Source organism: Mercurialis annua, linkage group LG2, assembly GCF_937616625.2.
Source record: "Mercurialis annua linkage group LG2, ddMerAnnu1.2, whole genome shotgun sequence".
NCBI lineage: Eukaryota > Viridiplantae > Streptophyta > Magnoliopsida > Malpighiales > Euphorbiaceae > Mercurialis > Mercurialis annua.
The window spans coordinates 5,646,583-5,666,684 of record NC_065571.1 but is presented as its reverse complement, the minus strand read 5'-3'; the positions used below and the strand labels follow the sequence as shown (position 1 = coordinate 5,666,684).

Below are 20,102 nucleotides of genomic sequence, written 5' to 3'. Positions count from 1 at the left end.
CACAACCAATCGCTTAGATTAGGGTTGATTATGAAAATGAACACTAAACAAAAAAGGAAAATATTATAAAAATGAAAAATTTATATGATTTAACATAGTCCTGAGTTGAGTGGATCCACTTTCTCTAAATTTGATTTTTTCAATATTTTATGTCAAGTTGAGAGGGTGAAATGATCCTTTTTTTTTAAAAAAGAAAAGACTATTTAAAACTATTTTGAAACCTTTTGATTTTAGGAAATGTTTTTTTTTATATATATAAAAACAGTTGCAAACTGTATTTTTAAAAACGTTTGAAACTCTTTTAAAAATTATTTAGAAAACGTTTTCAAATTGTGTTTTTTTTGGAAATCGTTTGAAATTGTTTGAGTAAAAAAATAACGATTGAAGCACGCCGAGGTGTAAAAGCTTACGTTTTGAGAGTAAATTTTGCAAATATCTTTTTAGATATTTTCATAAAAAGTAGTTAAAATTATTTTAAATTTAGCAAATGAGTCAATTTGGATTGTATAAAATCCGAACGCGTTCAACTCGGACCGTGATCAGGTATAAGGCCATGTTTGTTTATAGTTGATATGAAACGAAAGAAACAGAGAGGAGCAGCAGCTATGTCAAAATCAGAAACACTACGTGCACCCAACAACATTATCACTCACATTCTTCTCTCTTCCAATTTAATTAAATTAAATTTAGATTACCAAACACGCACCAAACATAACTTTAACGTAACAACTACTAATCCACCTTAATCTCTCTCCATTACTACTCTAACCCGCTTTGTACCACCTTAATTTCTCTCAACTTTCCTCACTAATAGTAAGTAAATGTTTTAATCTGTTTATCATTTTCACGTATGTTTAAATTTTAACTAGTTTTACTTTACTTAAAATGTACTACCGTTGGATTTAATTTATGCTTATTGCGTTTGTTTATGCATACTCGTATGATCATTATTACTAGCTATAATCCTGTGTTTAGTTTCATTTTTTTTTTTACAGTTTGTCTTGCTGATTAATGGATCTCTTGGAAATTCAGCCTCGCCAACTCGAGTTTATCTGTGAGTATTAATTTTTCTTTAATTTTCGTCTATGCATTCTGTTATTTATCATTTTTATAATATCAAATTAATCAGTTTAATTTTGCTAAATAAATTCAATATAATGTAGTACTTGGTATTAATTTGCTTAATTAGCTGATTTTTCGAATAAATGAATATAATCTGTAGTTGAACCGAAGAAACCGAGTTCGTGTTCGATTCAACTGGTTAATAGATCTGATGATCAGTATGTTGCCTTCAAGGTACATGTCCATGATTGTTTTCTTATTAATTGTACAATTCTTGTTAATTTTAAAATGGAGAAGCTTGTTTTTCGGGTGAACGAGTTAGTTGATGGATGGATAAATGTAGATGTTTCGAAATCTGTTGGCAGGTGAAGACTACATCTCCAAAAAAGTATTGTGTTCGGCCTAACATAGGCGTTGTTGAGCCGAATTCAAAATGTGAAATTACAGGTTTATCACTTTCTAACACTTTCATTTATTTATGATCACCTAAAACTTGCAGTTTTAATGTGCATAGTTGCAATAAGCTACTTTGATAAGGGAAAAGTGTGTTTTAAGCTTTAAGTCTTTAATGTCTTATAATGTGTTGAGCGAGAAATTTGCTTTCATTCTGTAACAGACAGATTGCTGATCAATTTTTGGCTCTTGTAGTTATCATGCTAGCTCAGAAAGTAGCTCCACCTGATCTACATTGCAAAGACAAGTTCCTGGTTCAGAGCACTGTTGTACCCTTACGAACAACTGACGAGGACATTACATCTGCCACGGTAAGGGTTTTCCGTCTGCTTTCCTTTTCATGTTGTTTTCACTACTCAAAATTAGCATTTAGCAGTTGCTGTAGTCAACTGTTGTTTTTTTTATGTTGAGCAGTTTTCTACAGAAAATGGGAAAAACATTGGAGAGAAGAAGTTGAGAGTTGTTCTTGTTAATGCAGCCAATTCCCCAATTCTGCTTCCAAACAATAGAGAGCTGAAGAAAGATCCGTGTTACTGTTATGACACTTCACTACACAAAGATATCGAACCAAATGGCATTGAAAACATACCTCCACCTCAAAAGGTAAGAAGTATCAAAAATTTGTATGATTGATTCAATGTGTTCATCTAGTTGTAGGAGCATTCTCATGTGGATGCATTGCATTGTGTTGTTGCTGCATGGCCACTATGTTTTTGAGAATAACTGTTTGTTAGAGCAAACTACTCTGAGGAACCTGACACAGTTGCTCTGCCTCTCTGTAACAGTTGGATGAGGGTGTCCTTAAGTCTCAAACTACGAAGAACATGGAGGATTTAAAGACAGTTAAGGATGAGGAGTCAAAACCAGTTGTTGATGCCGGGGAACTTGAATCAGTTGAGGATGCCGTGGAACCAAAGTTGGTTAAGGATTTTGAAGAATTGAAATCAAAGCTATATAGAGCAAATTCAGAACTTCGAGAGGTCCGTCTCCTACTATCATAACTTCAAGTTAGGGTCTGTCCACGTATATAAGGATTCCTTTACTTGCATTTAATCTTTGGAAGTAGATTAGCAGAAAAATTCTTTAAGCAGATTTTTCCACTGTTGCCATTTGTATATCATGTTAACAAGATCATTCTTATTTTTATTTTCATTTTTACAGGCTGATCATAAGATTACTAAGCTGTCCGATGAGAGGAACATAGCCAATAAAGAGAAGGATATGCTCAAACAAGAAATAGTGAGTAATTTATTACTTTTGCGTTTTTTTGCCCGTAGTACTGAGGCAATTAGTTATGATTCGGATAAGAACTCGGATAAATTCTTTGTTTTCGCTCAATTAGGTGATTAGGAGTGTTCCATGCTTATAATATTGGTTATTTCCCATTTGTAGGAGGTGTTAAGGAGGACCAAATTGAAAAGAATTCAGATGGGTTTTCCTCTTCTGTACGTGTGTATGGTTGCTTTAATCAGCCTCGGATTTGGATACATTATTCATCCATAGAAGGTAGAGTTTTCATACCTTAGAATGTTCGAGTTTGTGGTTACAGTCGCACATAATTTTTTTCCTTTCTGTTCATAATTACTTATTGAATTTTTTTAATAGTTTATTTGATGTCTCATATATGAGCTCATCGAAATAGCATATGTAAAAACAACTATCTTTGAAATGAAAGGATAGCAATAGCAATATAAAACATGCCTGTAATCTTCACCAAATCGTTGAATGTTTGCTAACATAATATACATACACCCATAGGGTGTGCATTTAAACTTTTTGAATCTTTTCGAAACCAATTTTGTTAAGATGTTTTCTTTTTTTCTTCAAACCGAACAAAATCAGTCGGTTCATTTTATTTTTTATTCGATTTGCATCAATAGTGAACTGAACATTTTTACGGCCAAAATCAAACCAAACTTAGAAATAAACAATATTTTATAATTGGCAAAATAATTTTATATATCGATCATTTTGACCTTTTTAACACTAAAAGAATTGAACAGTTTGACCAGTCTGTCGATTTGATAAGTTAGACTAATTATATCCAAATCTCAATTCAATCAAAGTTACGAACTTTCTCTTTCCTAATTGGATCGATCAAGTAAATCCACATTAGCAATTTAAGTCAGGCTAAATATATTTTAGATATAATTATCTAATTTGTAAAATTAAGAGATCATATAATTTTTTCAAAAAGATATATCTGGCAAAACGGTCAAAGTTGTGAATATATAAAATCACTTTGCCTTCATAATTTTAAATCGAACCGAACTAAATTTATGGATTTGATTATTTAGTTTGTTCTATTTTTGCACACCCATATATATAGACAGAGAGAGAAGAAGCAAAATGGCAATCACTATCTCAAAATTATGCAGATACAATAAGTAAAAGCCTTTTACAAAATCAAGCCTGGACAAGCTTACATCCTTATACTGCACACTCTCAGGAATACGATCTCGTTTGACAAACCATATAGACAAAATTGAAGAAAAAGAATCACCAAAATTGAGATCATATTACAAGCTGTGAAATCCTTACCAAAAAACTGATATCACAACCTCGCTTTGAAAATCTCTCACCTATTAACAAATTTCACACTGATTTGCATAATCTACACCTACCTACTAAGTATAATTAGTAGTCATTCACGACCCGAAAGTTTCACCTCAGAGCCATTGATGAACGTCAATTGGGTCAGTCGGAGAGCCAGGTATGAAAGGAACGAAACCTCGACCGCCGAAAACAGGCCGCATAAAGGCATCGTCAAACTTTCGCCAATAATAATGGATAGTAAAAGATGGGGTTCTCAAAAGCATCAATAAGCTCGGTGGGTGACCGACATATTGGTCTTGTTTAGTGTCATCTTCTACATCTTGGCCATTCAGAAACGGCACCAAGAAAGATTTAGGGCTAGTGGGTTCCGAAGACAGCATGCTGGAAGCTTGTTTTGAAGATGGAAGCAAAATTCTCACCAGTGGTTTAGTCATCAGACCAAATACCTGCCAAAAAACGGAAATACTGAAACTTAAAATAGCAAAACTATATGTTTTCATACAGTTCGAACATTGGAGTTTCATAAACATTTCTGAAAACATAAACGAAATGCTGAAATATAGTTATTGATAGTTTTCTGTGTAAAAACTCACCGCCGTGCTGAAAAGGACAACCGTTATGGTACTGGTGATCATGATTGCGCACCCGCGAAATTGAGTATAGCTTGAACTGTTAAACTGTATGAGTTGAAAGATAAAACATTATAATTCCATGAATATGACAATGACTTGCAACACAAGGTTCATAACCAAGGAGGAAATGTAGTCAATAGGCATTCTGCCATTAGGATACTTCACCTGATTATATGCTAGAGCCATGGAAACAGCACCACGCATAAGACCAGCCCACCAAATGGTTACCTGCCAAGAAGAAATGCAGAGGCAGTACTTTTAAGTTTTTAGTGGACTGAATATAAGAAATTTATCAGGATGTCGGTTTTCCAGAAAGAACCAATCGAAGAATTTCATAAACTTTATTATACTTCTTCTAATTAAGATCGTTTCTTTTCAGTATTTCAGTGCAATAAAGTTAAATAGTGTCTATTTTTGGTTAAATGGAGGGCTCTTTTTCTTTATTTTGTAACAACTCTGGATTCCAACCCATAGAGATAATGAATCTTTCGCCCCAAGATTCAATGGGGTGAATTATATCGAGTCTCATCAATATAATGAATAACAATATCGGAATTATCAAATCATGCTAGAAAAGCTTTACCTGTTGCTTTAAGCCAATTTTCTCATAGGAAGACTTCTTTGTCAAGTTAGATACAAAACACAAGGGGAACACAAAAGCTGCTCTTCCAAGCATAACTAAACCCAAAAGAATTGCACTCACACCAACTGATGTCCCAGGGCTGCCAACAAAAAACTTGTCATAATCAGGAGTGTGCGAAAACCGCACCAAACCGATCGATTTGATTCGGCTCGTTTTGATATTATAAAAAATGGGTTTTAGACATAGAAAAGTTTAGTTTAGTTCTAATGTAAACCAAACAGAACCAAAAACCCGACCATCCGACCTGTTTTCAATTTGAAAATATTTATTCCTTAATATTTCAGTCTGGTTCGGTTTGGTTTGAACTGAATGCACACCCTTAGTCATAGTTGCTTGGTTATGCAACCTTGTGAGAATATTTTCATCTAAGGCTTTAGCCTTACCTGTGGCTTACAAATTTCCATTTCTCGATATCTAAGGCATCCATGCCAACATAAAGGAAGAGGAAGATCTCAGCAACAAATGACAAAGTAGCAAAAGCATGCCTGAAATTGTTGACAATAACAATAAGCCAATTTTTAGTAACGTGACAAAATTGGCAGAATTTGATTGAATTTTATGTAATTTAACATTACATACTTAGTTGTCACCCTTGAACTTTCAGTCACATTATGCCATGTGTAGTGAGACATAACAATCCCGCAAAAGAATACAGTGAGAATGGCACTTAAATAGAATAGCTGCAAGAAGAAAACCCTCATCAGCAAAAAAATTGAATTGCCTACTCCATAAATTCATTCTCTACAAGTTTTTCAGAAACTCACTTCAGCCAGCATATATGAAAGGTAAGCCATTAGTATCATTAAAGCAACCTCACGGTCCGTAGAGTGCCTGCAATTTTCAAGTAAATGGGAATTACATTTTAATACAATAAGTTGCACGGAAATGGAAACATTGAAACGGGAAACGCTGAAATAGAAAACGATAAAATGATACTTTATAAAGAATATGTTATAAATTTATGTTTCAAAGTTTATGATTCGAAAAGTCTCCGTGCAACTTAGCATCTACCTAACAAGCACACAATATTCACTTTCATATCAAACATGAAGCAACTCAGAAAGCTACCTGCCAAAATACAGCTTTTTGATAATGAATGCACTGAACAGTCCAGCCTGCAGAAGTGTAAGCAACATTATGATATCTTGAAATATATTGCATATATAGTATAATGGAATTATGTTCAGATCTTTACGGAGCGAACGACTTACTAAAACTCCTAAAATGGTGCTTGAGATGAACAAATACAGAAAGTTCCAAGCAAATTGCGTAGCAATAGTTGAATCGATGTGGGAGATGTCAAATCTCTGGATTGCATTGAAAAGCACCACAGAAGTGGCATCATTGACTACACTTTCTCCGAAAACTAAACTGTAGAGCAGAGGTGTGTCATCCTGATTAAGCACCTACAGAAACGTAAATGAACGACTTATCAAACCCCGATCGAGTGTTAGTTCTCCGATAAATCATTAAGGATGAGATGGATCGTCAAGGTCGGTCTATGTCCTGCAAAGAGTCGACAAACGTCAAAAGAACATCGAGTGCTTAAGCTGAACTTCCTTTGACGACTAAAAAAAACTGTCAATTTGTGAATGCCAAATTTGTGATGGAATTGTCGTCACGGCCCAAAATTTTGACAGCATTTTCTGTCAAAATTTCATCACTCATTCTAAATCCTTCACAATTCCGTCACAAACTTAGCAATCGCGAATTGATAGTTTTTCTTGAAGTACCGACCTTGACGACCATCTCATCCATAGTGATTTCTCATTCCCCAACAATTTGTAACCAGAATGTAGCTCCACTTAGTTCTTGATATATACCTGCAAGGTACTAACTGAATCTGTTGCAGAGAATATTGCTCCAATTGCTGCAAATTCCAATAAAAGAAGATAAACAAATTTAAAAAAAATTGAAAAATTAGGAGCATATAAGTAAATTATGAAAGGTTTAAATTAGAACATACCAAGATAATCTCCAATAGTGAGTGAACCAACATTCAATTTCTTAAAGAAGTGCATAGCACCTAAGTAACCACAAATAAATCATGAGAACGCCATAACTCACATCCGTATTAAATACAATTTAAATTACAAAAAAAATTGATAGTTCGTATATGACATTGGTAAGATTTAAAGTTCGTATTGTAATCATAAAACACGCTAAATTTCGAGATTTAAATGATTTTTTGTTTACCTATTGATATGACACCAGTGGATATTAGAGTACCAATTGCACCAAAGAGTATTATAGTCATAAAATTGCGAAAAAATTGCTTCTTCTTCACCTGAAACCTGATCAGCATCAAAAAACCAATAAAAAAACGTCATGAAACAGCAATCACACTCTAGATAAACCTAAATTCAATTAAAAAAACCAAACTTACCCAGCATTAAAAATAATAGGAGGAAGAAGATAAATAAAAAACAAATCTTCACTAAACACTAAAAGACGTGAGCTTTTTCCTCCAGTAGTAACCAATATTAAAATCCCAGTACATAAACCCTGCATAATAATTAAACTAAACCCATTAAAAAAAATAATGTACATAATCTTAAATTTTTTAAAATCCCACATGCAAAAGTTGAAAAACTTACGATAGCAAGTGCCGTAATAGACTCATTAATCCACCGATTTTCTTCAAGTAAATGCCCAACAACAATACACCCACAAAGCAGTGCCACGAACAGATTTATTGACACAACTGAAGAATGATCCGATCCAAATATTGCCTCTGTTTTTGCTAAAACTGAGTCTACACCAAATTCCATTTTATAGTTTACAAAAATTTGAAATTTGTATATCAAAGAAAAAAATTATTTTTTCTTAGTCATTATTTATGGACCGTTTTAAAATAAAACATTCACTCTTAAATTTTACTTAAGCTTTTGATATTGAGGTAGAGCAAAAGCCGCGAAACAAAGGAATATATAGTGCTTAGAGTGGAGTCAAAAGGTTTAAATTTTTTATAGTGAGATCACCGTTGATTAAGAGATTATGGTTACATGAATGGCTGAGATTAATTACGTGTAAAAGTGTAATTGTTTGTTTATTTTGGACGTTGATGGAGGAGAAAAGAGAAAAAAAGAAGGTGTCCGACGATAATGATTGTGTCGTCTAAGCATTTTTTTAAATTTCTACTTTAAGGAAGTCCTTTACTAATTAATCTCTTTTTATATTGCTGAATTATTTGTAAATTAATTTTAGTCTAAGTCCAAATTGTTTTTTTTTAACAAAGGCTAAAATTTACATTAATAATAACGAAAATTATATGAACGGTTTCTCAACATACTGAGTCAACTATTCTAGAAAAGATGATGAGAGCTGTAAAAATACAGTTATCGACTAGGGCTAAACTAACCACCATGGGTCACCCAAATTTGTAGACTAAAACTAGATCTAATAATAAAATCTAGATTTATTGAACGTTCTAAGAAAGTTTAACTTCGAATGCATGCCTGATCACATCTTCTGTGATACATTATCTAAGTCCAAATTGTTAAAAAGTGATTTTAAATTATTTAATATTAAAGATATATATATATATATATATATATATAGTTTATCTATCTTTGTTATTAAAATATAGATTTAAAGTAGACAAAGATAATTATTTTCTGGTGTAAAGTCTCAAAATTTAAATAATAGGACCATCTCTTAATTGGTTCATCTATTGAAAATCTTTAATCGTGATCTTTTTTCTTTTAGATTGTTTTTCTTTTTAATTCTAAAAAAAATATTTCTAAATATTATTGGTAACGCCTTCAACTTTTTTTTAATATAGTTGTATGGTATTTAGTTTATCGAAAATATTTGAAATATTAGTGGAATATAATTCAATTGATTATATTATTATTTTCTTATAAAGATGAAATCAAAATATTGCTAGAGTTAATGATTAAAATATTTTAAATTTACAAGAAAGATAATGTTTTATGATATCATGAAGTTGGAGGATCACGTAATTCATATTTTTAATTAAACCAGTTTCGCATTACGTGCTATGCACGTGGCTCGTAACGTAACTCGTCAATGAACATATTAGTAAATTTATTATAATTATATCAATTTTTTATTTATAATTAATATTAAATTAATTAAGAATTTTTGTAAAAGTAAATATAATATATTCGGTTATTAAACGTTTTTTCATACTGAATTTATTCTTCTTTTGGTTTTATAATAACTATAATTAAATAATCAACTTAATTTTATTAATGATATCTTTAAAAATAATAAGATAAAATTTAAATAATATTATATTGACCAAATACATTATTTGAATTTTGTAGTTCAATCAAACTAAAAGATAGGTATTCCTACTAATTTGTAGACAATTTAGTTATTTTTTACATACTAAAAACTAAATTAGAGATAATTTATCTACCTATTCTAATTAGGACTTTAATTACAATAGTGATTAATTAAATAACTAATTAGTTAATGACTATAAAACCTTTATTTAGTAGTAAACTGTAAAGGATTATTCAGTAAATTTGTCTGTTCCCCCCTATCCGTGGTTTTATATATAGTATAGATAAAGGTATTAATTAGTTTAGCTCAGTGAATGCTTCAAAAACTACAACTGGAGAAACTAAAATTTTATTTATGCCAAATTTAGGGGCGAACAAATTGTCATTTTCATTTAAAACAGATTGATTTAACTATAACTAAATTAATTAAAAAATACCGAATAATTAAATTTTCATTTCAACCGAAATGAATTTAACTAAACTGATAAAAAGAATTGAAATTAAAAAAAGAAATAACTCAATTAGCCGGTTAATCTGATTAAATTGATACAGATATAGACAATAATAATTAAAAATTGATGTAATAACATATTCAATTAATTTGGTTAACTGAATTTTAAAAATATTTAACCCCATATCTAGCCGAAATAATTTATTGATAAAATCAAATTAACCAAATTATCAAACATAATTGAGATAAGTTTGTTAACATGATTAATTTGGTTTAACAAAATGTAGCTTTTTAAAACAGAGATTAATACTCCGAAAAGAAGGTTGGAAAAGCATGCAAGAAGAGCACTGAAATGGTTTGCCACTCTGAATAGTTTTGATGCTAAAACTTGTACGGATCACATCATAGCTTCCAGAAAATACCCACTAACTAACCATCTAAAGTATATCGACCTTGGCCAGCTTTAGATAAAACAATTACTATAACTTATAAAAAAATTAATATGTAGTTAATGATTATTTTAACTCTTCCAATATATGAAAAAAGATGCATCATTTTAATGCATCCTTAATTTAAAAATATTAATAACTGATTTACATTTAGTTGAATTTTAAAGGAGAGTAGTGGAGACAAATAAATTTCACATTTTATAATTGAAATAAATACAATTAATTTTAATCTAATGATATTTTACATTAGACAGTTGATTTTCTTTAAGATGTATTTTGGCTAATAACATGTTCTCTTGAATAAAAATCTAATCGGCTAATTATTATTATTATTATATTTATTTTGTTAACTACCGCCAACAGTGAAAAAATCATTTTCTTAATTGTTGATTGCAGTCAATTACATTTTTAATTTGACTAACCGTATTAAAAATCTAATTTTTTTTTACTTTTTAAAAATCTATCCAAATCTTTTAAAAATTATAATTCTATCCCAATTTGGCTAATTGCATAATATCTATCCAATTTTTTAGAACCGATTTGTCAATTTTGCCCATTTTAAACTAATAGATAGATTTACAATTTTTTAAAAGTTTGGATACATTTTAAAAAAAAAACCAAAATAGTATTTTTTGACACCATTAGTTTAGACTTTTTAGTTGTTACTTACATTCTTTTTTTTTTAAAGAACTATAATAAAAAATTCGAATCAGATTTACATTTTCAGTATAGGGTTCAATATTAATTAGCAATGACCTATAGTTTAAAAGGTGCAAGCTTTCATCAGCATTCAGTTGAAGTTGCAGGTTTAATTTCTCCCAAAAACAGTCTTCAATCCCCAATCATAAAAAAAATAGTTCGATATCGAAGAGTATATCGAGGCCAACAATAAAAATAAAACTTTTTAAATAAAAATTATTGCCATTTTTTTATTTTACATTTTTTAATAAAAAAATTTCTATCGTTTTTTATAATTTATTCTATCTCTTTGGATGATTTGTTTTCTTCCTCTAAATAGGTTAAGAAGAGTTTTATTATATTAAACAGTAGGAATAATGCTACGTATGTAAATTCAGACATCTCGTTTTATAGTATATCATTATAAATAAATTCTAACTACCATAACCTATTTTACATAGGTTTAATAAAAAAAATATTTTTTCTAAAAATACTAATCATACTATAAAACTAATTGACTTTTAACTAATGCAAAATGCCAAAATAAAATATACTAATATATTGTGGGCATTATCGGTGGCCTGCCTTAATCCCGACAAGCCCATCAAATTGTGTAAAAGGAAATGATGAAACCTCATGGCCCGTAAACTGCACAACATTCGATCTGGTGACAGCATTACCTTATAGGATCCTCGTACATTATACCACTTTTGTATATTCCTCCGTCCATTTTTAGTTGTCGCTTTAGGTAAATATTTTTGTCCATCAATATTTGTCACTTTAGAATTTCTATGTGACTTTTATAATAGTATTCTAAATTTAATCTTTTTATTAAATCACTTCATTAAATGGTAGTTCAATTTTCAAAACTAAATCCTCTAATAGTGAATTGATAACTCTATTTTTAAAATTAAATTTTTCAATAATAGAGTTTATAAATAGAGTTATATTAGTCTTTATATTTATAATTTAAGATTAAAAAGCACTTTTTTTTGAATAAAAAAAAGCACTTTTTTAATTTTAACAATCTAGTCTAAAACGACAACTAAAAATGGACGAAGGGAGTACCTATTTTGTTTGCTAAGGTTAACACATTTACTCACTCGCGTGGATGTTGCCCATATCATATTGTCTATGTTTAATATGAAAGCTTACACTTTTGCACGTTTCATTTTGTTGATTTTATGTCGTTTGGTAATCAAGATTTCAACTTTTTTAGTTGTGTAAGTGTCATTATGAAACACAAATGGACCCATAAAGTCAGAATTTTGCTTTCATAGCTATATGTTGGAGGGAGCTATCTTAGTATCTTACCATTTATGGGGTTTCCCATGTCATGATGGTAAGGGTGAGAGCGTGTCGGTCCGTTCGTCCAGCAGAAGTAAAATTTAAATTTTAAGTTTTTCTAATTAAATTTCTTGTGAATAAACTAATATGTGCAGTGAAATTAAAATTATTTAATAAGTATGTATCTAATTTTGAATTTGATTCAACAAACTATAATATGAAAAAGGAATAAAAATAATATGAGAGATTTACATGATTCATTAATTACATATTTATATCAATTGACAAAAGAATTGACCATCCACTTCTTCTCAAAACAAGTATAGAATTGCTGATAGCTTAATAAATAACATGTCTACAAAATACAGTATTTAAATAAAATATCCATAATTGATCTAATCTTTATTATAAGTAATCCAAAAGGATTGGGAACAATTTAGACATTTCGCATCTCAAACACCAACAACTAACCTTCAGTATATATAGTGGAAAAAAAAATGAACACACGCGGAGTGTTATTACTAATTAAAATATATTATTTCATCTATAAAGAACTCTAACACATACCAAATCGATTCCTAAACCAAAATTAATTTTAGGCATATTTATCTATATCCATTGTGAATTGGATTCTCCTATAAACATTAACTAGTATTTCTTGTTCTATTTTCTTCATTTAAACATTGAGGACCGTAAAAAAAATTAAAAACGTCTTAAATTTACTGAATTAAAATAACGAGTGTATCAATAAAATAACATAAAACTTCGAATTTTTGTTGGTTTTAAAATTAATACCTGAAATATAAATTATATTAGCCTAAAATAAGATACACATTGATGTCGTAGCATATACCTTGATTTCATTTAGTCAAACTATTAATAAGCATTCATCACAATTGCATCATCAAATTCCATAGGGTTGAGATTCCCTCATGTTACTTTAATTTAAGAGGTCAAATTTAAAAAATCTTACACTATTCCTCGTAAATGAAAGGTATAAATTTAAAAAAAAATTAAGTTTAATTAAATTAATCTGCACCATCTATTTTATAAGAAATGGTGTAGATTCGTGAAGTTAAACCCTCAAGTTGAAGTGAATTTAATAAAATCGTAATCCAATCCAATAGCATCATCAATAATTCATGTAATCTTTTTAATTTTATTTATTGAGATATTCATTAATTTTCTAATAATATTATCATACATCTTGACTTTCAAGTAATTTTATGTGCATGTGTGTATATATATAAATTAACAAATATTTTAAATAGAATTTGTTTGAAGTCATTTCAAAAACTGTCAATTTATCTTGAAACAATTGAGAAAAAAGTTACGAAGAAATTCAATCGACTAATCATACTTAAAAGCCAAATTAAATTCAGCAAAACTGTGAAAACCGATTGTAAACAGAACATTGACATTTTGCTCCCTTTGACGATAATCTAACATTTCTAAGGACAAGCACACAAATCACCCAAATAGCCCCCCTTCTTTCATAAATACATCAGCTAATTAAAAAATGCAAAAATCTCTCATAAAAAAAAAATTAGTTTTCATATATACCTCAAATTCTAAAATAAGCTGATTTAGTATTATAATATGACAATTCTGCCCCTTTTTCCCAACACACGATAAAAACAAATTAAGTAGATAAACATTGCAGCTACTGAACAGAGAAAGTCAGATCTCCTATCATGGCGGCGGAACGTTCGAAATGTTGCAGAAAAAGAGAATTGCTTCATAATGTCCATCGATTATGTACTGCAACACGACATCGTGTCTAGGACGAAGGTGATCGGTTTTACTCGTCTGAATGGTGGAAGGCAGACTCTATTTCTGATGCACATGTCGTTTTCTGTTCTACTGCCTATATGAAGGAAAAGACATTGTTTACGTCCTCACTTATCCTTCTTCCAGACCTGTAATTAAATATATTCAAAAAAGTTTAGCAAATTTGAAGTTATCTTAATTAAAGTAGAAATCTCAAGAACAGAGAGTTCTTTCCCATAGCCGACCAAAACGGTGGAATTGAAACAGATCTTGATTTTTTAGGTTTGAGAGTGAAGTCGGTGGTAGGAGGCTGTCGTTCGATTTCTGCATAATTCCTACGCCATACATTCCTCCACTTGCCAATTAAAATCTCAAGGAAATGAGTAAATTGGAGTTTTATGTATTTGGTCAATTGTTATGGCCACATCTGAATAATTATGTATTCATTTATGTAAATGTGGCATTGACCTGCCTGTCTAAATAGTGATGAATTTTTAAATTTGTTCTTCTACATTGGGTTCTTAAATTCATGTTATATTTCAGTGAATAGAGTTATGTACTTCTAGCTAAAAGAATGTTTGTCGATTTGCAATGATATTTTAGTTTCATTTTGTTTCCTCAGTCTTTTTCTTTTTCATTCGTTTTGGTGTGGAAATATTGACAATGAAGAAGGAAATAATATAAAGGACAAAAGCACCAAAATTAGCTACTCATGTGTTCTCATTCTTACAATCAAAAATCACTCCAGAATTTTTTGACATCACAGAAGTTTCTAAGATTTTATTAACAAGGCAAGAAAAGTCAATTTTTTTTAATATTTGGTTGACATTTGGTTGATATTTAGTTGATTTTCATTTGATTTTGGTTGATTTCCGATTGATATTTAGTTTATTTTTTAAATTTAGTCAAATTACAAAAGAAAGTTCCAAACAAATTAAGAGAACTCATAGAATATTTGGTAAAATTAAAAAATAAGAGCTTAAACAAAAAGCGAACTCCCAAAACTTTTGAAATCGATGCTTGCTAGCATTAAGGAGAAAAAAAATGGTAATATTAGTTTTGAAATGTGTCGCGAAAGTTTTAGTTATCTAAATTATATTATTGATATTCAGTTGAATTTAAGTTGACATTCAGTTGATTTTTTTGTTGATATTTGGTTAATTTTTAGTTGACATTTGGTTGATTTTCTGTTGATATTTGGTTGATATTTAAAATTTGGTAAAATTAAAAAATAAGAGCTTCAACATAAAGCGAAATAGACAGTAAATAATAGAATAACTATTTTTTATTTTTTAGAGGAATTTTTATTTCACAAAATCACGGGATGATGCCATGGCTATGGTATATGCTTCACATGTTAATATTTTTTTTGATGGTATATTGTATTAGTTTCTTTATCTAATGAAAAATTTGATTTGTTAACATGGTAAAACTACATGGAAGAAATGGACATGAAATAAATATGAAACAATCAGAAATAAACTTGGCGTAAACTATCTCAAAAATAAAGTAATTTTAGAATATATAATTGACATTCGTTTGATTTTTAGTTGACATTTGGTTGATCTTTAAAATTTATTAAAAAATAAGAGCTTCAACATAAAGCGAAATAGACAATAAATAATAGAATAACTATTTTTTATTTTTTAGAGGAATTTTTATTTCACAAAATCACGGAATGATGCAATGGCTATGGTATATGCTTCACATGTTAATATTTTTTTTGATGGTATATTGTATTAGTTTCTTTATCTAATGAAAAATTTGATTTGTTAACATGGTAAAACTACATGGAGGAAATGGACATGAAATAAATATGAAACAATCAGAAATAAACTTGGCGTAAACTATCTAAAAAATAAAGTAATTTTAGAATATATAATTGACATTCGTTTGATTTTTAGTTGACATTTGGTTGATTTTCGGTTGACATTCGATTGTTGTTTAGTTGACATTTATTTTATTTTCGGTTGACATTCAATTGATGTTCGGTTGACATTTGATTGATATTTAAAATTTGGCCAAGAACAGTTTCAACATATTAAATAGAACTCAATAAAACAGTTAAAATGAACACTTTTCAACCTTAGAGGGGATAAATGGTAATAAAAGTTTTGAACTGTATCGCGAAAAAAAATCAACTGATTGACATTGGGTTGATATCCAGTTGATATTCAGTTGATATTTAGAGTCGGATGAGCAATTCAGGTCAAGACGTCGAGATGGAAGAAAAAGGAAATGTTAATCTTGAATAAAAAAATTAATCTTAAACTTTGCCCTCTTCCTTCGTTCGCAGTTTAAGAAAATTAGTATTTCTCATTTCATTTGTTAAAAACTTTAAAAATAGACTTAGCCCTCTAATTTTTACATGCATTCTCTTATGTTCTTGGCATTTTTAATTTTACCTATGCATGTGATAAGTGTAAAATGTGGACATAAATATGAAAGAAAAAGAAGCACTTTGCCTAAAATCAATAGCAGATACCAAATTATACGAAGATGCCAACTTGAAAATAGCTCTCAAACATGCCAAGAAAATCCACAAACTCTTTCCAAACATTGAAGGTCCCTCTTTAATGGTTACAACCTCAACATATCATAATAAAAATAAAATCTTTTGTAATAAAACATATAAATTATAAACAGCAAATCAGAAAAATAAATTCAAAGGAGAGAAAGCAAATCAACAGAATTATGATTTGAGCCACATGCAGCAACAATTGTTGAAATTTTGACAGCAACCCCCATGATCCTTTCAGCAGCAAAAGACACAAAGTCGATTTTATTGTTTGAACATTATAATAGACATGAGCAACTTTAGGCATGGATCATGTCTATTATAACGAGACGAAAGTCGGTTGAGCAAATAACAGCAGTAGAGTAACCAAAATCCACATCAAAGCGCCCAACAACAAAAGTAGACTCTGTTCACAACATGAGGATTTGAATGTGCAGGCTGTGAGTTTGAATTTTTAGCTACAGCCGGCCCCAATCTCACATTAGCTAGATCAGATCTTTCTATAGTGGCGAGGCTAGTGCATTTTCCATCGCCGAGGTTATCAAGCGCAGCTCGGAGAACACAATAAAACCGATTGCATTTTATCATCACCTTAAAATTGAATACAATAAAATCAAGTTCTTATTATAAAATCAAGCTATAATGTTTAGTCGATTTAGATCTCGTAGCAATAATCGATGATAAATTCGAGCCACTATTAGAAATCAAACTAATTTTTGCTCTGCTACGATCATCGTCGACCAAGTTGATGAAGAGGTTATTGATATTGAGCCTTTTTTCTTGTTTCCATGACTCAGTCTTTTGTTAACTGTGATGGGTTACCGGGTCAAGCTTTTATCTACGACAGCCTGATTTGGGTTGTTGGATCAGGCCGATTGGCCGATTCACCTAATGGCGGCGGTGGTGAAAATGGAGGAAGAGAGTTTTCCGGAGAAGATGAGTAGAAGGGAAGGGAGCAAATGTACGTGACAGGCTGAAGGGTAAAATAAAAATAAAAATATTTTGAGGTATAAATGAAAAGTATTTAAAATAAATGAGAGAATTCTGCATTTTTTTTATTTTCTGAGTCACTAATGTATACATTTAGGAAAAATGAGGTATGGGGTGTAATTTCCTCTCTAACATTCAGTGATACCCTATAACGTGGCATCGATCCTCATCAAATTATCTCTAAACAAAATATTATTATATTTTTATTTATAAATTTATAGAATAAATTTTTTATATGTAGATAGATCGTATACAGATATATATATGCTTTTCTGTCATCCAGCTGCTAAGTATCAAAGGCTTGGACTCCTAAGAAAGGCTGAGTTGTATTTTTATGACTTAATTACAAATAACACAGGCTTAGTCCAAAATATTCCCAATACGACTGTTGTTTTCAGTTTAGACAATTATGATTTCATCTTTTCCTATTTAATTTTTATGTTTTTATTTTTGATAAATACGATATATTCTTCTATTGCAATTACAACCACTTTAAAAACCCTCACTTTTTCTATCACTTTTCCATCTTTTCTTCTTTTCTCCACTGCAATTCATCTTCATCTTACTAAAACACTCTCGTCATCTTCGATCAGCAGTTTAAAGAAATCAACATAGCTCACTTTTTCACTGCTATTTTCTATTGGCTACTAGTATTTCTGGTCTTTTTTTCATCGCCGCCAACCTCAAGTTCGCCGCCGTTGCAAGCCCTTCGCCGTCGCGCATCATTTGGTTGTTCCTTTAGAAATAAGATTTGATGTTTATTCTTTGAATTTGGAGTTGTTTGGATGAATGGTTAGTTCATTTCTCATTTTTCGTTTGTGAACGACGGTGGTGATATGGCGGTGGATCGATTTTTTGTAGCTGCACAGTCTGCACTCTAGGTGTTTGAAGAAATGCTTATGAGAATATCTCTTGATATTTGTAATATTTTGGGTGTTGGATAACCAATGGTTAACATTGGGTAAACCGTTGGTTAACTTGTAATAAAATTTATTTTAAATATATCATTAATAAAATCGTTAGTAACGGTACACCAATAACTTCAGTTTTTAGTATACTATTAGTAAACGTTGGGTTAACCGTTGGTAAACTTGAATTGTGTATTTTAAACAAACTATACTTCTAAAAAAATAATCATTTTGTTTTTAAAAAACCGTTAGTGAACTGTGAGTAAACCGTCGATAAACTTATAGTTAATTAATTATAAGTACATCGTTAATAATTTTGTAGTAAATTAAAACATAAATTATTTTCTAGTGTACCGTTGGTAACCTGTTAGTATACAACTGGTTAACCAAAATCGTATTTCTGAGATTAAAAAAATATATTTAAAAATAAATATCAATAATAATTTTTTTGTTCAACTAAATTTTATAATTTGTTTCTTAAATAACTGTAATTATATTTTATTCATTTAAAATTTAAAAATTTCATTTTCAATTTTTCATTTACACTTGTCATAAAAGCATTTCCACTGTAAATGCTATTTTTTGTGCTATTTTTAATAAAAAAATAGCAAAATGTTAAACATAACACATTTTTTTGGATCTAAACACCAATGAAAAATATTATATGAAATGACAAATTTGTAATTTAATGACTCATTATACTCATTAATAGCAATTTAATTTAAATTAAAGTAAAAATATTAAATAAATATTAAATAAAAATAAAAATTATAATTTTATAAAGAATGGGAGATAAATATATAGAATTTCAGAATTTATAATAATTTTAAAAAATAAAACTAAAATATTAAAACAGAAGACTATAAGTTCTGTACTATATGAAGTACACTTTAATGCTAAAAAGCAATAAAAATTTGAGATTGTTGCGGTTGAAGAATGATAAAATGGGAAGATGCTTCTAATTGATTGCCATATTGTTCATGTGTTTATAATTGGGTAAATTAGGATAAATACTCCATTTTCAAAAATAATTAGATTACATACCTCAATAAAAAAAAAAAAATAAAGAAAATACCTCATCTTTTATTGTTTTTATTTTTTTACTCTAGTAGATGTTTATATTATAATTATACCTAACTTTTATTATTATTTTACTCTAGTCATAATTTTTTTACTCTCAAATGACAACTGTCATTATTTTCTTTTTTCTCTCTTTCTTTTCTCTCTCCTCTCTCCTCTCTTCTCTTTCTTTTTTTTCTTCTTCTTCTTTTCTTCTCTGTTTGGCTTTTCTTCGCCATTTTTCTTCTTCTTCTTCTTTATTTCTTCTCTTCTTCTTCGCCGTTCCTCCAACGGTCGTCGTCGCTCCGCCATCACTCGTCGTCGCTCCGCCATTCTTTTCATATTTGATTTTAGTTTTTCTTAAATTCGTGGTGATTATTACGATTTATATTA

At 29.8% G+C, this 20,102-nt stretch overlaps 2 protein-coding genes across 2 annotated transcripts; one reads left to right on the top strand and one right to left on the bottom strand.

Annotated features, from left to right (window-relative positions):
* Window positions 1-476: 476 nt before the first annotated feature.
* On the top strand, window positions 477-3,233 carry LOC126667092 (vesicle-associated protein 1-3-like). The gene is made up of 9 exons (XM_050360059.2): window positions 477-813; window positions 996-1,054; window positions 1,223-1,296; window positions 1,428-1,509; window positions 1,711-1,826; window positions 1,930-2,118; window positions 2,301-2,495; window positions 2,677-2,754; window positions 2,908-3,233. The coding sequence occupies exons 2-9, from the start codon at window positions 1,012-1,014 to the stop codon at window positions 3,016-3,018; spliced, it is 888 nt and encodes a 295-aa protein (XP_050216016.1). The 5' UTR covers window positions 477-813; window positions 996-1,011; the 3' UTR covers window positions 3,019-3,233.
* A 635-nt stretch (window positions 3,234-3,868) lies between these two features.
* On the bottom strand, window positions 3,869-8,236 carry LOC126666656 (sodium/hydrogen exchanger 1-like). Its single transcript, XM_050359491.2, has 14 exons — window positions 7,944-8,236; window positions 7,733-7,851; window positions 7,543-7,640; window positions 7,313-7,372; window positions 7,170-7,216; window positions 6,558-6,752; window positions 6,415-6,461; window positions 6,111-6,177; window positions 5,926-6,026; window positions 5,730-5,831; window positions 5,287-5,425; window positions 4,869-4,931; window positions 4,665-4,748; window positions 3,869-4,517 (listed from the first exon to the last, which is right to left on the bottom strand). The coding sequence occupies exons 1-14, from the start codon at window positions 8,115-8,117 to the stop codon at window positions 4,185-4,187; spliced, it is 1,629 nt and encodes a 542-aa protein (XP_050215448.1). The 5' UTR covers window positions 8,118-8,236; the 3' UTR covers window positions 3,869-4,184.
* Between the last annotated feature and the right edge of the window lie 11,866 nt (window positions 8,237-20,102).